The 14,761-nt window shown below is 43.3% G+C and overlaps 1 protein-coding gene across 1 annotated transcript in view; it reads left to right on the top strand.

The window, feature by feature from the left end:
- The first annotated feature begins 391 nt into the window (after positions 1–391).
- LOC143933657 (cornifelin homolog B-like) overlaps positions 392–14,761 on the top strand; it is a 49,034-nt gene continuing 34,664 nt past the window's right edge. The window contains exon 1 of the mRNA XM_077456613.1: positions 392–550. Within this exon, the coding sequence (XP_077312739.1) occupies positions 536–550 (15 nt within the window). The 5' untranslated portion in view covers positions 392–535. The remainder of the gene's footprint in view (positions 551–14,761) is intronic.

Raw genomic sequence — 14,761 nt, forward strand, 5'->3', positions numbered from 1 at the left:
TCACGTAGCATTAGATTCTTTGCACGTTACTCATGCAAAGGCGCCAGATAATATTGTAACGACGCTTCGAGGTACAGGTAAAGTGATCATGTATCGTGTATCATCACTCGATCATCTTAAAAGAAGCCATTACCTTCTAAAAAAAGTAAACAAACTACCGGGAAAGTGTACCCACCCCATACAGTGTTGGGCAACCAATCTTGCCTTTATAGTAATCCACCTAAGACTATATTACAGAATACTGAATTTGCAGAACCTTAGGTGATCACCTCTTCTCAATGTCAGCGTCCTATTATTTTAGTCAAGAAAAGCAGAAGAACAAGTCTACCACAATTCTTACAAGTAGAAAAAAAATACAAATAAGAGGGCAGAGGAATGTGGAGAGAGGGGGAGTTGATGTAAAGAAAATAAGCAGACCCAGACTTTATAGAAGGCTGAGGGAGGTACTACGTTGGGGGAGGGAGGTTATGTGACTCAAATGAATGGATTAGCTAGCTAGTTGGTTTCCCTATTCTACAATACCTTCATCTGGAACATGTCTGCACAGCAAGTAAGTGTCAGCTCTTTACTCATTTATTGCATTTGCAGAGAAGATCTATATACACTTATTGCAAAAAAAAGTGTAGAAATGTATTTGCAGGCATTTATAGATTGCAGGTGCCTCTGGCTATCAGGAATAGTGTTGGGTTTGAAACCTTCATGTTTTTGTCTTTGCAGATATCTGATTTTGCACCCACTTTTTTTGAGCAATTTAATTTACGTTTAACCTGCTCAGAGCTTGCTTAATATTTTCTGAACAGCTTTTAAAGAACTCTACATTTTTGTTTGCTAGCTTTGGGTGGTCACTGGTGATGCAAAGGTCCCACACGATGCTTGGGTATAAGTTGTGGCCATATAGTGTAACCAAATCCCCATATTTATTGCTTATTTGCTGAAAATGTTCAGGTGTTTTAAATAGCCTTGCAGGATTTAAATGTCATTTTAGTACGTGTGCACTGTAATCTTTTCCTCTATTTGTCAGTCTTCTCGCTGCACCATCTAATGTTATACGTTCTTAGGGTGTGCCCCCCAAGTCTATCTTTGTTTGGGTATGTAAATTGAGACTAGGGGATTATACTAAGCAAAGAAGTCGTGTTTATCTTAAATTATGAATACTTGTTATCACACTTGGAGAATCTGCAACTTCTCCTAATGAAATGAGTAAAAGATAGGTGGTAATCATACCTGTACCACTCCTCTGCATTGACTAAGTAACGAAAAATGTATCCAACCTTTATAAGCATATCTAAGTTGAATTGTCCTCTGTGGCATAATTGTGTGGACCAAATTTAGGTAAAATTGAAAATAAATGTAAAAATTGTTTTTAAAAAGTTGCCAATTGTATAGCATGACAAGATTGGAAAATTGGCTGTTCTACAAATAATCACAGGTTGCTGCTTTAGCTACATACCTGCAGTAGTCTTTTCCTTGGTGAAATACATTTTTGCCAATTTTTGCAAATTCAGTTCTTACATAAATTTTAAGTTCCAATAGACACTGGAGATCTTTCAATAGCTACGGTTGTGTTCTTCTAAATATTTAGCCGATGTTTGTTTTTCCTCCAACTTGCACTGACAAGCATTGCATGCGAATCTCCGTGCATACGTGCTTTCAGAATAAAAGTATGTGTCCGTGGTAGCATATTAAGCCCCCGTACACACGGTCGGACATTCTGCCAACCAAATCTGTCGGATTTTGTCCGTCGGATTTTGTCCGTCGGATTTTGTCCATCTGATTTTGTCCGTTGGATTGTGTCCGAAACTGTTGCATACACACGGTCGGACAAAGTTGTCGAAAAATCCGATCATTCAGAACGTGATGACGTAAATTCGTTACGATGGGACTACGTTCAGGCTAGTAGCCAATAGCTTTGATGTAGGAATTTGATCTGAGCATGCGTGGCACTTTGTCCGATCGGAATTCTCTACACATGATCGGAGTATGTCCGATCGGAGCATTTTGTCGGAAAATATTTCCGGCAAGTTGGAAAATTTGGTCCAACGGATATTCCGACGGAAACAGTCCGATGCAGACCACACACAGTTGGAATATCCGACAAAACGCTCCGATTGCACACATTCCGTCTGAATCTCCAATCGTGTGTACAAGGGCTTACTCTTTCCTATGTAATATCTACTGTACTGGGTAATACCTCATTTGCAATTTAGTTTTTAGTTTTTTTTTTTATGGTGGGCTCTTTACTCTTTAGAATTTTTTCTTCTTTAGATTAGATGAGTTTTTTCTAAATGATTGAATTATATTCTATGCTTGCATACATATACTGTATATATAGACATCACGCCTCTATGTGCTTGTTGGATATCTCATTCCAAATCCAAGGGCATTATTATGGAATTGGTCCTCTGTATCTGGCTATAACATCCTCCACTCTTCTGAGAAGGCTCTCCACCAGATTTTGTAGCGTGTCTGTCGGAATTTGTGCCTATTCTGCCAAAAGAGCATTTGTTAGGTCAAGTACCAATGATGGAAGAGAAGATTTGGCTCACAATCTTTATTCCAAATCATCTCAAATGTGTAGGGTTGAGGTCTGAGATCACCAAACTCATCAAACCATTTATGGATTTATTATTATTATGATTATTATTATTATAATACAGGATTTATATAGTGCCAACAGTTTACGCAATATAAAAGGGAGACAATACAGTAATAATACAATAAAATACAAGAGTATTAAGATGGCCTTGCTCAGAAGAGTTTACAATCTAATAGGGTGGGGCAGGTGGTACAAAAGGTTGTAACTGTGGGGAATGAGCTGATGGAAGTGGTAAAAGATTAGTTAGAGGCGTGATAGGCTTTCCCGAAGAGATGAGTTTTCATGGATCGCCTGAAGGTAGCAAAAGTAGGGGATAGGTGGAGGTAGCGAATTCCAGAGGATGGGAGAGGCTCTGGTGAAATCCTGGAGATGAGCATGAGGGGAAGAGACGAGAGAGCTTGAGAATAGGAGGTCTTGAGAAGAGCGGAGAGGACGATTTGGGTGATATTTGGAGTCAAGGATGGTGATGTAGCTCAGGGCAGAGTTGTGAATGGCTTTGTATGTTGTGGTTAGTATTTTGAATTTAAAGCGGGAGTCCGCGTTTTTTTTTTTTTTTTTAAAAGCCAGCAGCTACAAATACTGCAGCTGCTGACTTTTAAAATAGTGACACTTACCTGTCCAGCGCGCCCGCGATGTCGGCACCCGAAGCCGATCTCTCGATCGTCTCTCGGGTGCTGCCGCCGCCATCTTGGGTATGGGAATCAGGAAGTGGAGCCTTTCGGCTTCATTTTCCGGTTCCCTACTGCGCATGCGCGAGTCGCGCTGCGCAATAAGAATGGACCCGCTGCCTCTGGGATCTGTGTGTTTCCCAGCAGGCAGCGGGGGACCTTCGGAAAGGGGCGTAATGTACGCCCCTTTCCGCAGAGAGCTATCCCGGAAGTGGGTGCAGATACCTGTACTGTACAGGTACCTGCACCCCCCTCCCCCCTGAAAGGTGCCAATTGTGGCGCCGGAGGGGGGGAGGGTTCCGATGAGCAGAAGGTCCACTTTAGGGTGGACCTCCGCTTTAATTGGGTGATTGGAAGCCTGTGTAGGGATTGGAGCAGAGGGTTGGCAGACACTGAGTGGTTGGTAAAGTGTATAAGTCTGACAGCAGCATTCATGATAGACTAAAGAGGGGCCATTGAGAAGGGAGTTGCAATAGTCAAGGTGAGAGATAACGAGGGAGTGAATGAGGAGCTTGGTGGTTTCATTTGTTAAAAAGGGGCGAATTTTAGAGATGTTACGGAGGTGAATTCTACAAACTTTTGACAATGATTGGATTTGAGGCTGAAATGACAAGTCAGAGTCTAGGATTACACCTAGTACCCTGGCGTGAGGGGAGGGACTGATAGTTGCATTGCTGATTTTGATGGAAAAGTCATGGAGGGTGGCACAGGCGGGGGTGAATATTAATAGCTCAGTTTTAGAGCAACATCCATGCTGATATGTCAGTTAGTAATGCGAGAGGAGACTGAGGGAGTGAGGCGAGGAGTAGACAGATAGATTTGGGTGTCATCGGCATATAAGTGGTATTGGAAGCTGTGGGCGGTTATCAAGTGACAAGGGAGGAGGTGTAGATAGAGAAGAGAAGGGGTTCAAGAACAGGGCCTTGGGGGACCCCCCACAGAAAGAGGCAATGGAGAGGAGGAGGATTTGGCCTTGTACAAAGGGGTACAGTCATGCTGGAATTGTAAAGGGCCTTCCCCAAACTGTTGCCACAAGATTGCAAGTACCCAAGTCTACAATGTCTTTGTATGCTATAGCTGCAGCATTATCAGTACAATTCACTGAAAATACCTGAACTTAATCATTTTTGGAGGGATGTCCACATACTTACATATAGAAGGTGTGATGTATAGGTGTCAGTTTGAGACTCTTTTGCATAAAGATAGTTTTATCTGTTTGTTTCCATTGTTACTGGAAATAGTTGACTCTTTGAGGTCAAGTACTGTTATTGCTGGGATTTATATGAAGTTCCACAGACATCTAGTAGTAAATAATCACTATTCAAGCTGTGGAGCATAAGGTCTGGGAACCATCCAGGACACTGACATTTACTGTCTATAGGATTTTTTTATAAGATAATATAATAAGTATGAATGTTACGGCCATCATGTAAGTGTACACATGGTCACAAAACATATCATAGAAAGGTCAAAATTGTAAGGGGGCAAAACAGGATGGACTCTATTTTTTTCATTTGTTTTATTACCCGTATTTATATAGTGTGTGGTTTCCAGTGTGTTGCACAACTGTATGTGCAAATTGTAAAGTTTAATGGTCTATAAATTTCTCAGGAAGTCCAGAGTCTACTCTGAAATTATACTATAAAAAAAGGCGCAAAAGGCGCAATATCCCTAGCCCTAGTTCCATTCATCTCAATCCAGTATTGTAATAGGCTATATAAATTACGCAACCATTTGATGCCAGTAGCTGTTCTCCAATGGTGTAAACCAATAAAGAAGTTGTTACAATTTCAAAATAAGCATGCGGTATGCGAATCCAGAAAAGTATAAGGCCGCGTACACACGGGCGGACTGTTCACCCAACTTTGTCCGCTGAACAGTGTTTGGGCGGACAGTCCGCTCGTGTGTGGGCTTTCAGCGGACAGTTTCAGCGGACAGTTGGACGGACAAGATTTTTCGGAATTTCCGAAAAACTGTCCGCTGAAACCTTGTTTCAGCGAACAGCCCGCTCGTGTGTAGGCTTGTTCGTCAAACAAAGTTGCGCGCATGCTCAGAAAGGATTTTCACGCCGAAAGCTATAATGCAGTGTATAGGACGTCGTATTTTTCGTCCCGTCGTACGTGCCGTTCACGTCATCGCGCACGGTTTCAGCAAACTGTTCGTCCGTCGTGTGTGGCCATGTCCGTCCATGCTAAGTTTGAGCGGACTGTTTGCCGAAACTGTTGGACGGACAAAGTTGGGCGAACAGTCCGCGCGTGTGTACGCGGCCTAATCGTTTCCAAGATCAGGTCCCAGTCATACTCCAACACATATCTGCCTAGATATTATCCCCTTAATGATCCTTTAGATATTGATATTTAAGCCCCATCATGTGGGTTCACTAGTTGGCCATAACCTGGAGAGCATACCTCCCAACTTTTTGTGATGAGAACGAGGGACACCTATGAGCAAAAGTATGTAGGCATAGGACACACCCTCTTAAAGGAGAATTATACTAAAAAATTATTAGTTAACCACTTGCTTACTGGGCACTTATAGTTGCATAGTTAGTAAGGTTGAATAAAGACACCAGTCCATCCAGTTCAACCTGAGTGAGTGTCTACAATTGCCCCTATCTCTGTACATTGCACACTCACATCGGTCCTCAAGGAGCCCACAATCCAAGGTCCCCATTAATATACTAGGGACAATTTTGGACAGAAGCCAATTAACCTACCTGCATGTCTTTGGACTGTGGGAGGAAACCGGTGTACCCGGAGGAAACCCACGCAGGCACAGGGAGAACATGCAAACTCCAGGCAGATAGTGTCGTGGTTGGGATTTGAACCAACAACCCTTTTTACTGCTAGGTGAGAGTGCTAACCACTACACCACTGTGCTGCACTTAAACCCCCTTCCTGCCCAGGCCAATTTTCTGCTTTCAGAGCTGTCACTCTTTGAATGACAATTGCGCGGTCATGCAACACTGTACTCAAATAAATTTTTTATCATTGTTTTCACACAAATAGAGCTTTCTTTTGGTGATATTTAATAACTGCTGGCTTTTTATTTATTTTTTTGCTAAAAAGACGAAAATGTGAAATTTCATAGTCTTTTATAAAATTTTGCAAACAGGTAATTTTTCTCTTTCATTGATGTGTGCTGATGAGGCTTCACTGATAGGCACTTATAGGTGACACTGATGAGGAGGCACTGGTGGGCACTGATGGGCACTGGTAGGCGGCACTGATGGGCAGCACTGAAGGGTACTGATAGGTGGCACTGAAAGGCACTGATAGGTGGCACTAATAGATGGCAATGATAGGTGGCACTGATGGGCACTGATAGACACCACTGAAGGGCACTGTTAGGTGCCACTAAAAGGCACTGATAGGTGGCACTAATAGGTGGCACTGATGGGCACTGGTAGGTGATACTGATAGGCAGCACTGATAGGTGGCACTGAATATGAGACACTGATGGGCACTGATTGGCAGCACTGATGGGCACTGATGGGTGGCAATAGTACAGTATCTCACAAAAGTGAGTAAACCCCTCACATTTTTGTATTTTATTATTTCTTTTCATGTGACAACTCTGAGGGAAGTGACACTTTGCTTCAATGAAAAGTAGTGAGTGTACAGCTTGTATAACGGTGTCAATTTGCTGTCCCCTCAAAATAGCTCAACACATAGCCATTAATGTCTAAACTTCTGGCAACAAAAGTGAGTACACCCCTAAGTAAAAATGTCCAAATTGAGCCCAAAGTGTCAGTAATTTGTGTGGCCACAATTATTTTCCAGCACTGCCTTAACTCTTGGGCATGGAGTTCACCAGAGATTCACAGGATGCCACTGGAGTCCTTTTCCACTCCTCCATGATGACATCACGGAGCTGGTGGATGTTAAAGACCTTGAGCTCCTCCACCTTTCATTTGAGGATGCCCCACAGATGCTCAAGAGGGTTTAGATCTGGAGACATGCTTGGCCAGTCCATCACCTTTACCCTCAGCTTCTTTAGCAAGGCAGTGGTCATCTTGGAGGTGTGTTTGGGGTCGTTATCATGTTGGAATACTGCCCTGCGGCCCAGTCTCTGAAGGGAGGGGATCATGCTCTGCTTAAGTATGTCACAGTACATGTTGGCATTCATGGTTCCCTCAATGATCTGTAGCTCCCCAGTGCCGGCAGCACTCATGCAGCCCCAGACCATGACACTCCCACCACCATGCTTCACTGTATGCAAGACACACACCATCTGAACCAAATAAGTTTATCTTGGTTTCATTAGACCACAGGGCATAGCATACAAAAAAAGAGCCCAGGTAAATTTACCCAGGGAGAAAGTGGCTACTAAAGCAGCAAGGGGCAGTGATGAAGGCTGATGAAAAGTACAAAGAAATGTATTAAATTCAAGGTTGAGGGATAAAAACATACTCAATATACAAAAACATTGTAAACTGTCCTTTCAGGCCCACACACAATCCCTGTCCAAATCATGCCGCCTTAGCCACTGCAACATTTCCAGAATACGCCCCTTTTTAACTAATGATACCACCAAGCTTCTAACTCACTCCCTGGTTATCTCTTGCTTAGACTACTGCAACTCCCCCCTCGTTGGATTACCTTTACATAGGCGATCCCCCCTTCAGTCCATAATGAATGCCGCTGCAAGACTCATCCACCTTACCAACCATTCATTGTCCTCCACCCCTCTCTGCCAATCCCTTCACTGGCTTCCACTCACCCAACTAATACAATTTAAAGTACTAACAATAATTTACAAAGCCGTCCATAACTCTGCCCCCAGCTACATCACTAACCTAGTCCCACAATACCAACCAAGCTGCTCTCTTTGGTCATTCCACCAGAGCTTCTGCCATCCTTTGGAACTCCCTACCCCAATCTATCCGTCTGTCCCCTAATCTATCCATCTTTATACGATCCCTGAAAACCCTTCTATGGAAAGGAGCCTATCCCGCTGCTAATACCCTGTTTTACATCCTCCATCAGCTCATCCCCACAGCTATTCCCCTTCGTATTAATTGACCCTTCCTTTTTAGATTGTAAGCTCTAGCGAGTAGGGCCTTCTGATTCCTCTTGTACTAAATTGCAATGTAACTGTAATGTCTGCCTTCAATTTGTTAAGCGCTGCGCAAACTGTTGGCGCTATATAAAACCTGTATAATAATAATTGATAGCATCTTCACCAGTATTGGTTAATAGGATCCCACACTTGTAAAGTGAAGTGTGAGAAACAGACAATGGACACACAGACACACAAAAAAAAATCACAGAGATAACAACAGAAAGTCCAGACGAGAAATCACCATACACACAGAGATTTCAGTGGGATACCCCGTTTGTCTAGTTAACAATGATTAGTTCCAGTGGAAAGCATGTATAGACAATCTGTGTGTGTATGGCCTTCAGGGATAGGTAAGATACAATTGGAAAAGTCGTGTAAGCCCTTGTACATACGGTCGGAGATTCCGACAACCAAATCCGTCGGATTTTGTCTGTCAGATTTTGTCCGACGGATTTTGTCCGAAACTGTTGTATACACACGGTCGGACGAAGTTGTCGGAAAATCCGACGTGATGACGTTATTTCGTTACGACTGGACTACGTTCAGGCTAGTAGCCAATAGCATTGATGTAGGAATTTGATCTGAGCATGCGTGGCACTTTGTCCGATCGGAATTCTCTACACATGATCGGAGTATGTCCGATCGGAGCATTTTGTTGGAAAATATTTCCGGCAAGTTGGAAAAGTTGGTCCGACGGATATTCCGACGGAAACAGTCCGATGCAGACCACACACAATCGGAATATCCGACAAAACGCTCCGATCGGACACATTCCGACGGAATCTCCGACCGTGTGTACAAGGGCTTAGACTCAATGAGAGAGGCAGCTGTTACTAGGATTTGTGAAATGAGATCACAAACTATATGCTAGTGTTTGGAGCATCTATATCCACATAAACCAATACTGTGATCACTAGGGTCAGTGAAGGGTGGGTGGCGGTTGCTCGTGTCTACTATTATGTCTAGAGCAGTGATGGCAAAGCTTGGCACCCCAGATGTTTTGAAACTATACTTCCCATGATGCTCATGCACTCGGCAGTGTAGTTGCGCATCATGGGAAATGTAGTTCCAGAACATCTGGGGTGCCAAGGTTCGCCATCACTGCTCTAGAGTGTGAAACTCCTAGCATAAGATGAACAGCCACCACACTGAAGATGAAAATGATGCTGCTAAGAGTCCCTTGCGTGTATGATGTTGCTCAGGTTCCCTAGTTCACTGGCATATTAAGTGCAGTCAGGTCTAAGCCAATCAGGCACAAGAAAGACAATTCATCAGATATAGATATCTGAAAATGCTGGCCACAGTGAATTAAGACCCAAATAATAGGCAGACTGTATGTCAATTTATCAAGCAGGCAATTGGACAATTACAGCTATGCACAGCAGTTCCTATGAGAGGCATGGAGCAGAAGACGATCCTACATTACCACATCCTGTAGGTTGCGAATCTGTGCTGTGCATCCCAGGCTGTCTGTGACCAGGTAAGAGAACTCCGCAGCCTGCTAGCCGTGGGAGCCGGATGGTTCACAAGGTGAATCGCAGTAATTCCATTACGTGGTTCAGATCATCCAATCATCTCGCTGCAGTTCCTAATGCCTGTTGGATTGGGGGATCGTTTGGATGGCATCACGTGACTGTGATAACGTCAACCCGTTTTGCAACGGTGAGTGGCGTAGCTTCGTCAGGACAGGGGCTCCAGTAATCCATGTCCTTAGTTTGCTTGTTTTCAGCAAACTGTTTGTTAGCTTTCTTGTGCATCATCTTTAGAAGAGGCTTCCTTCTGGGACGACAGCCATGCAATTTGATGCAGCGTGTGGCGTATGGTCTGAGCACTGACAGGCTGACCCCCCCACCCCTTCACCCTCTGCAGCAATGCTGGCAGCACTCATACGTCTATTTCCCAAAGACAACCTCTGGATATGACGCTGAGCACGTGCACTCAAATTCTTTGGTCGACCATGGCGAGGCCTGTTCTGAGTGGAACCTGTCCTGTTAAACTGCTGTATGGTCTTGGCCACCGTGCTGCAGCTCAGTTTCAGGGTCTTGGCAATCTTCTTATAGCCTAGGTCATCTTTATGTAGATCAACAATTCTTTTTTTCAGATCCTCAGAGAGTTCTTTGCCATGAGGTGCCATGTTGAACTTCCAGTGCCCAGTATGAGAGAGTGAGAGCGATAACACCAAATTTAACATACCTGCTCCCCATTCACACCTGAGACTTTGTAATACTAACGAGTCACATGACACCGGGGGAGGGAAAATGGCTAATTGGGCCCAATTTGGACATTTTTACTTAGGGGTGTACTCACTTTTGTTGCCAGCAGTTTAGACATTAATGGCTGTGTGTTGAGTTATTTTGAGGGGGACAGCAAATTTACACTGTTATACAAGCTGTACACTCACTACTTTACATTGTAGAAAAGCATAATTTCTTCAGTGTTGTCACATGAAAAGATAGAAGAAAATATTTACAAAAATGTGAGGAGGGGTGTACTTACTTTTGTGAGATACTGCATATAAAAAGTAATAATAATATATATATATATATATATATATATGTGTGTGTGTGTGTGTGTAATCTCTCTCTCTCTCTCTCTCTCTATGTATATATATATATATATATATATATATATATATATAAATAAAAGAAGAAGAATATGATTATGTCTATTTCACATTTTGTCACAGCAGTTGGCAGGTCAGGGGGTCTTTGGCGGTCAGTGATTAATTATATTGTTACATAATGGTGGGGCCCATCTAAGGTATGGTGCTCCCATTTGGTTAGTGGTGTTTCTCCCAGGAGCTAGGTCACCTGGGGGGGGGATTGGAAGTATGTGTGATGTTGTAACATCTTCGAGCCAGTTGGGGTGCGGTTGAGGACATGGACAATTCTAGTTAAAATTGTGCCTTAAGGACGCTCAAAGAGCCCTTTTTGTTGGGCATTGTTAGAATTACATTGCTGAATTTTATACTTATTTGTATGTTTTGCTGTGACGTTATTTATTCTGGTTAATAAATTGTCTGCTGTGACCATATTAAACCCACGTTAAGCAGTCCGTGTCTTTATTCTAGTGTTTAAGAACCCAGGTTGACGAATCCTTTAGTCCTGATATTCAAGACTGATATAAATCAGAGGCATTTTAATCACATTTCAACAGGTGATTGCCCTCAAAGATTAACGTGCAAATATTTCTGTGGTGATTTCATTAGTATGGCCACAAATTCAGTGAATGCATAGCTCTCAACTGTCCCTGATATCGAGGGACTGTCCCTGATTTATCAAAATGTCCCTCTGTCCCTCATTTCTCCTCATTTGTCCCTCATTTCTCCTCATTTGTCCCTCATTTTGGCCTGAGCTATATAGTTGTATATAAATGCACTATTTATCTTCCAAAAAGTGTTAGCCCCCGTACACACGGTCGGAGATTCCATCGGAATGTGTCCTATCGGACCGTTTTGTCGGATATTCCGAATGTGTGTGTGGTATGCATCGGACTGTTTCCGTCGGAATATCCGTCGGACCAAATTTTCCAACTTGCTGGAAATATATTCCGACAAACTGGTCCGATAGGACATACTCCGATCATGTGTAGAGAATTCCGATTGGACAAAGTGCCACGCATGCTGAGGTCAAATTCCTACATCAAAGCTATTGGCTACTAGCCTGAACGTAGTCCCATCGTAACGAAATTACGTCATCACGTTCTGAAAGATCGGATTTTCCGACAACTTTGTCCGACCGTGTGTATGCAACAGTTTCAGACAAGATCCGTCGGACAAAATCCGACGGATTTGGTTGTAGGAATCTCCGACCGTGTGTACAAGGGCTTAAACCTTTCATCCAAATTCTAAATTGCTGCATTTGTAAATACCAAAAGCCAATATAAAGGAATAGTAGTGGTAAAAAGCACTTGTGGGTTTAACCAATCATTTTTTATCTATACAATTCTCCTTTAAGGGGGTGTGGCAGGGGGTGTGTCCTATGCCTACATACTTTTGCTAATAGGTGTCCCTCATTCCCATCTCCGAAAGTTGGGAGGTATGGTGATTGCACATTATATATGTCCCTTAGTGCACTGCCGTACTGTAGCCTCTTCTATAGTTGGAGTTTTCAATACAATGCAGTGTCCCTGTTCCGCCAGCAAAAGATTGCGAGCAGGTTCTCTATTTTTCAGACGGAAAAAGTTCAGATCGGAAATTCCGTTCGTCTGTAGCAATTCCAACGTGCAAAATTCCTACGCATGCTCGGAAACAATTCGACGCATTCTCAGAAACATTGAACTCAATTTTCTCGGCTTGTAGTGTTGTTCATCACCGCGTTCTTGACGGTTGAAAGTTCAGAGACCGTGTCTATGCAAGCCAAGCTTGAGCGGAATTTCATCGGAAAAAAACAAGTTTTTTTTCTGACGAAAACTCCAATTAAGCCCCATACACACGATCAGAAATCCCGCCAGCAAAAGTCAGATGAGAGCTTTTGGTCGGATATATCGACTGTGTATATACTCCATCTGACTTTTGCAGGCGGAATTTCCGCCAGCAAAAGATTGAGAGCAGGTTCTCTTAATTCCCAATGGAAAAAGTTCAGATTACGGAGAAGTTCATCAGAGCTCATAGTAAGAGGCATTTTCAGAGACAGAAGTGGATAGGTTTCAACAGCCAGCAACAGGGAGTTTCTCTAGAGGTTGTGTCAGTTGGACAGTTGTGTAATTTATGAAAAGGAAATGTAGCTGGCCACAAACGCAACTGCATCCCGTCTCAAAAAGCCTTTGAGCAGATTTAATTTAACAATATATAGATGTATGCCAGTCAGCATTACTGGCTACATGGCTTCTTCCAATGAATGACCAAAATATATAGAACAGAATAGAGGAAAAGAAACCGATCAGTCCTAACTGTCATGTAATTGTTTGCAACCGCAGACATAGACATAAGTTAGGTAAAACAGTCCATACGCTAATACATTTTTGAACAATTGTGCGTTCAAAAATTCCCAATACATTCAAAGACTTGAAATTGTCATTGGGAAGCACATCAAAATTTGCTTTTACCATTCCATGTTTGAAATTAATGGACTTAAACTAACAAAAACCACATACACTATTGGAAATTCGTTTAAAAAAAAACTTCCAACCTGATTCTTCTAATTTTCCCACCACAATGGTCGTAATCGAATGTTGATTTTACCCCACTAATGATTAGAAAATCGAACGAATTTTCTTAAAATGAAAAACTACATTCTATTAGTGTATGGCCAGCTTAACTCTCCAATAATTAGTCCCAAAATGTAGGTAAATAAATGCAAAAAATTACATATCTCGTTTTATTTGGGGGTTTTTATTTTTTTGTAAATGTGGTTTTGGGTACTTTTAAGCTAGTTTGGGCTGTTTTGTTTAATTTACATCTGGCAACCTGGAAACAAACCCTTAAAGAGGACCTACTGTATAGTAAAACCACAATTGGACCATCCTAATCACCCTGCCCCCTTATGCCCCGTACACACGAGCGGACTTTTCGACATCCAAACTCCGACGGACTGAGTCCGGCGGACTATCCGATCGTGTGTGGGCTGCAACGGACTTTAGCGAAGCTAAAGTCTGACGGACTTTAGAAATGAAGCATGCTTTAAATTTTCCCGACGGAACTCCGCCGGACCCGGTCCCCTTTGAAAAATCCGCTCGTGTGTGTGCTACTCCGACGGACTAAAACCGACGCTAGGGCAGCTATTGGCTACTGTCTAGGAACTTCCTACGTCGAATCCAGTCGTACGTCATCACGTTCGACTCCGTCGGAGTTTGGTGTGATGGTGTGTGGTCAAGTCCGTTCGGTCGAAAAGTCCGCCAGAACTCCGTCGGAACTCCGGCGGAACTCCGGCGGAACTCCTTTGGAGGTCTGTCAGACTTAATCCCTCTCGTGTGTACGGGGCATTAGAGGAACTTCACTCTCCCCATGGTTTTGGTCTTCCTCATCCCCCCCTTACCTGTTATAAATGGGTTCTCCTCAAAACGCATGCTAACCTGCCCAGCGGATCCAGCGTTGTCCTGCAGCGATCTGCTGTTCAGTTGTGTGTGCCTGTCGCCATCTTTGTCCTCTTCAGCCAGCTGCCTCTTCCACGTCCAGGCAGTCCAGCCCCTGAGGACGCTAGGGCTCTGCCCCCTCCGGCTGTTCTGTGAATGAGCTCCTGCAGCCTAGTGGGATATGTGATGGGGATATCCTAAGCCCTTGTACACACGGTCGAAGATTTTGACAACCAAATCCGTCGGATTTTGCCCGTCGGATTTTGTCCATCGGATCTTGTCCGAAACTATTGCATACACACGGTCGGACAAAGTTGTCGAAAAATCCGATCTTTCAGAACGTGATGGCGTAATTTTGTTACGATGGGACTACATTCAGACTAGTAGCCAATAGCTTTGATGTAGGAATTTGATCTGAGCA

Source organism: Lithobates pipiens, unplaced genomic scaffold, assembly GCF_037356315.1.
Source record: "Lithobates pipiens isolate NorthernLeopardFrog02 unplaced genomic scaffold, aLitPip1_a1.2 Scaffold_27, whole genome shotgun sequence".
Classification (NCBI taxonomy): domain Eukaryota; kingdom Metazoa; phylum Chordata; class Amphibia; order Anura; family Ranidae; genus Lithobates; species Lithobates pipiens.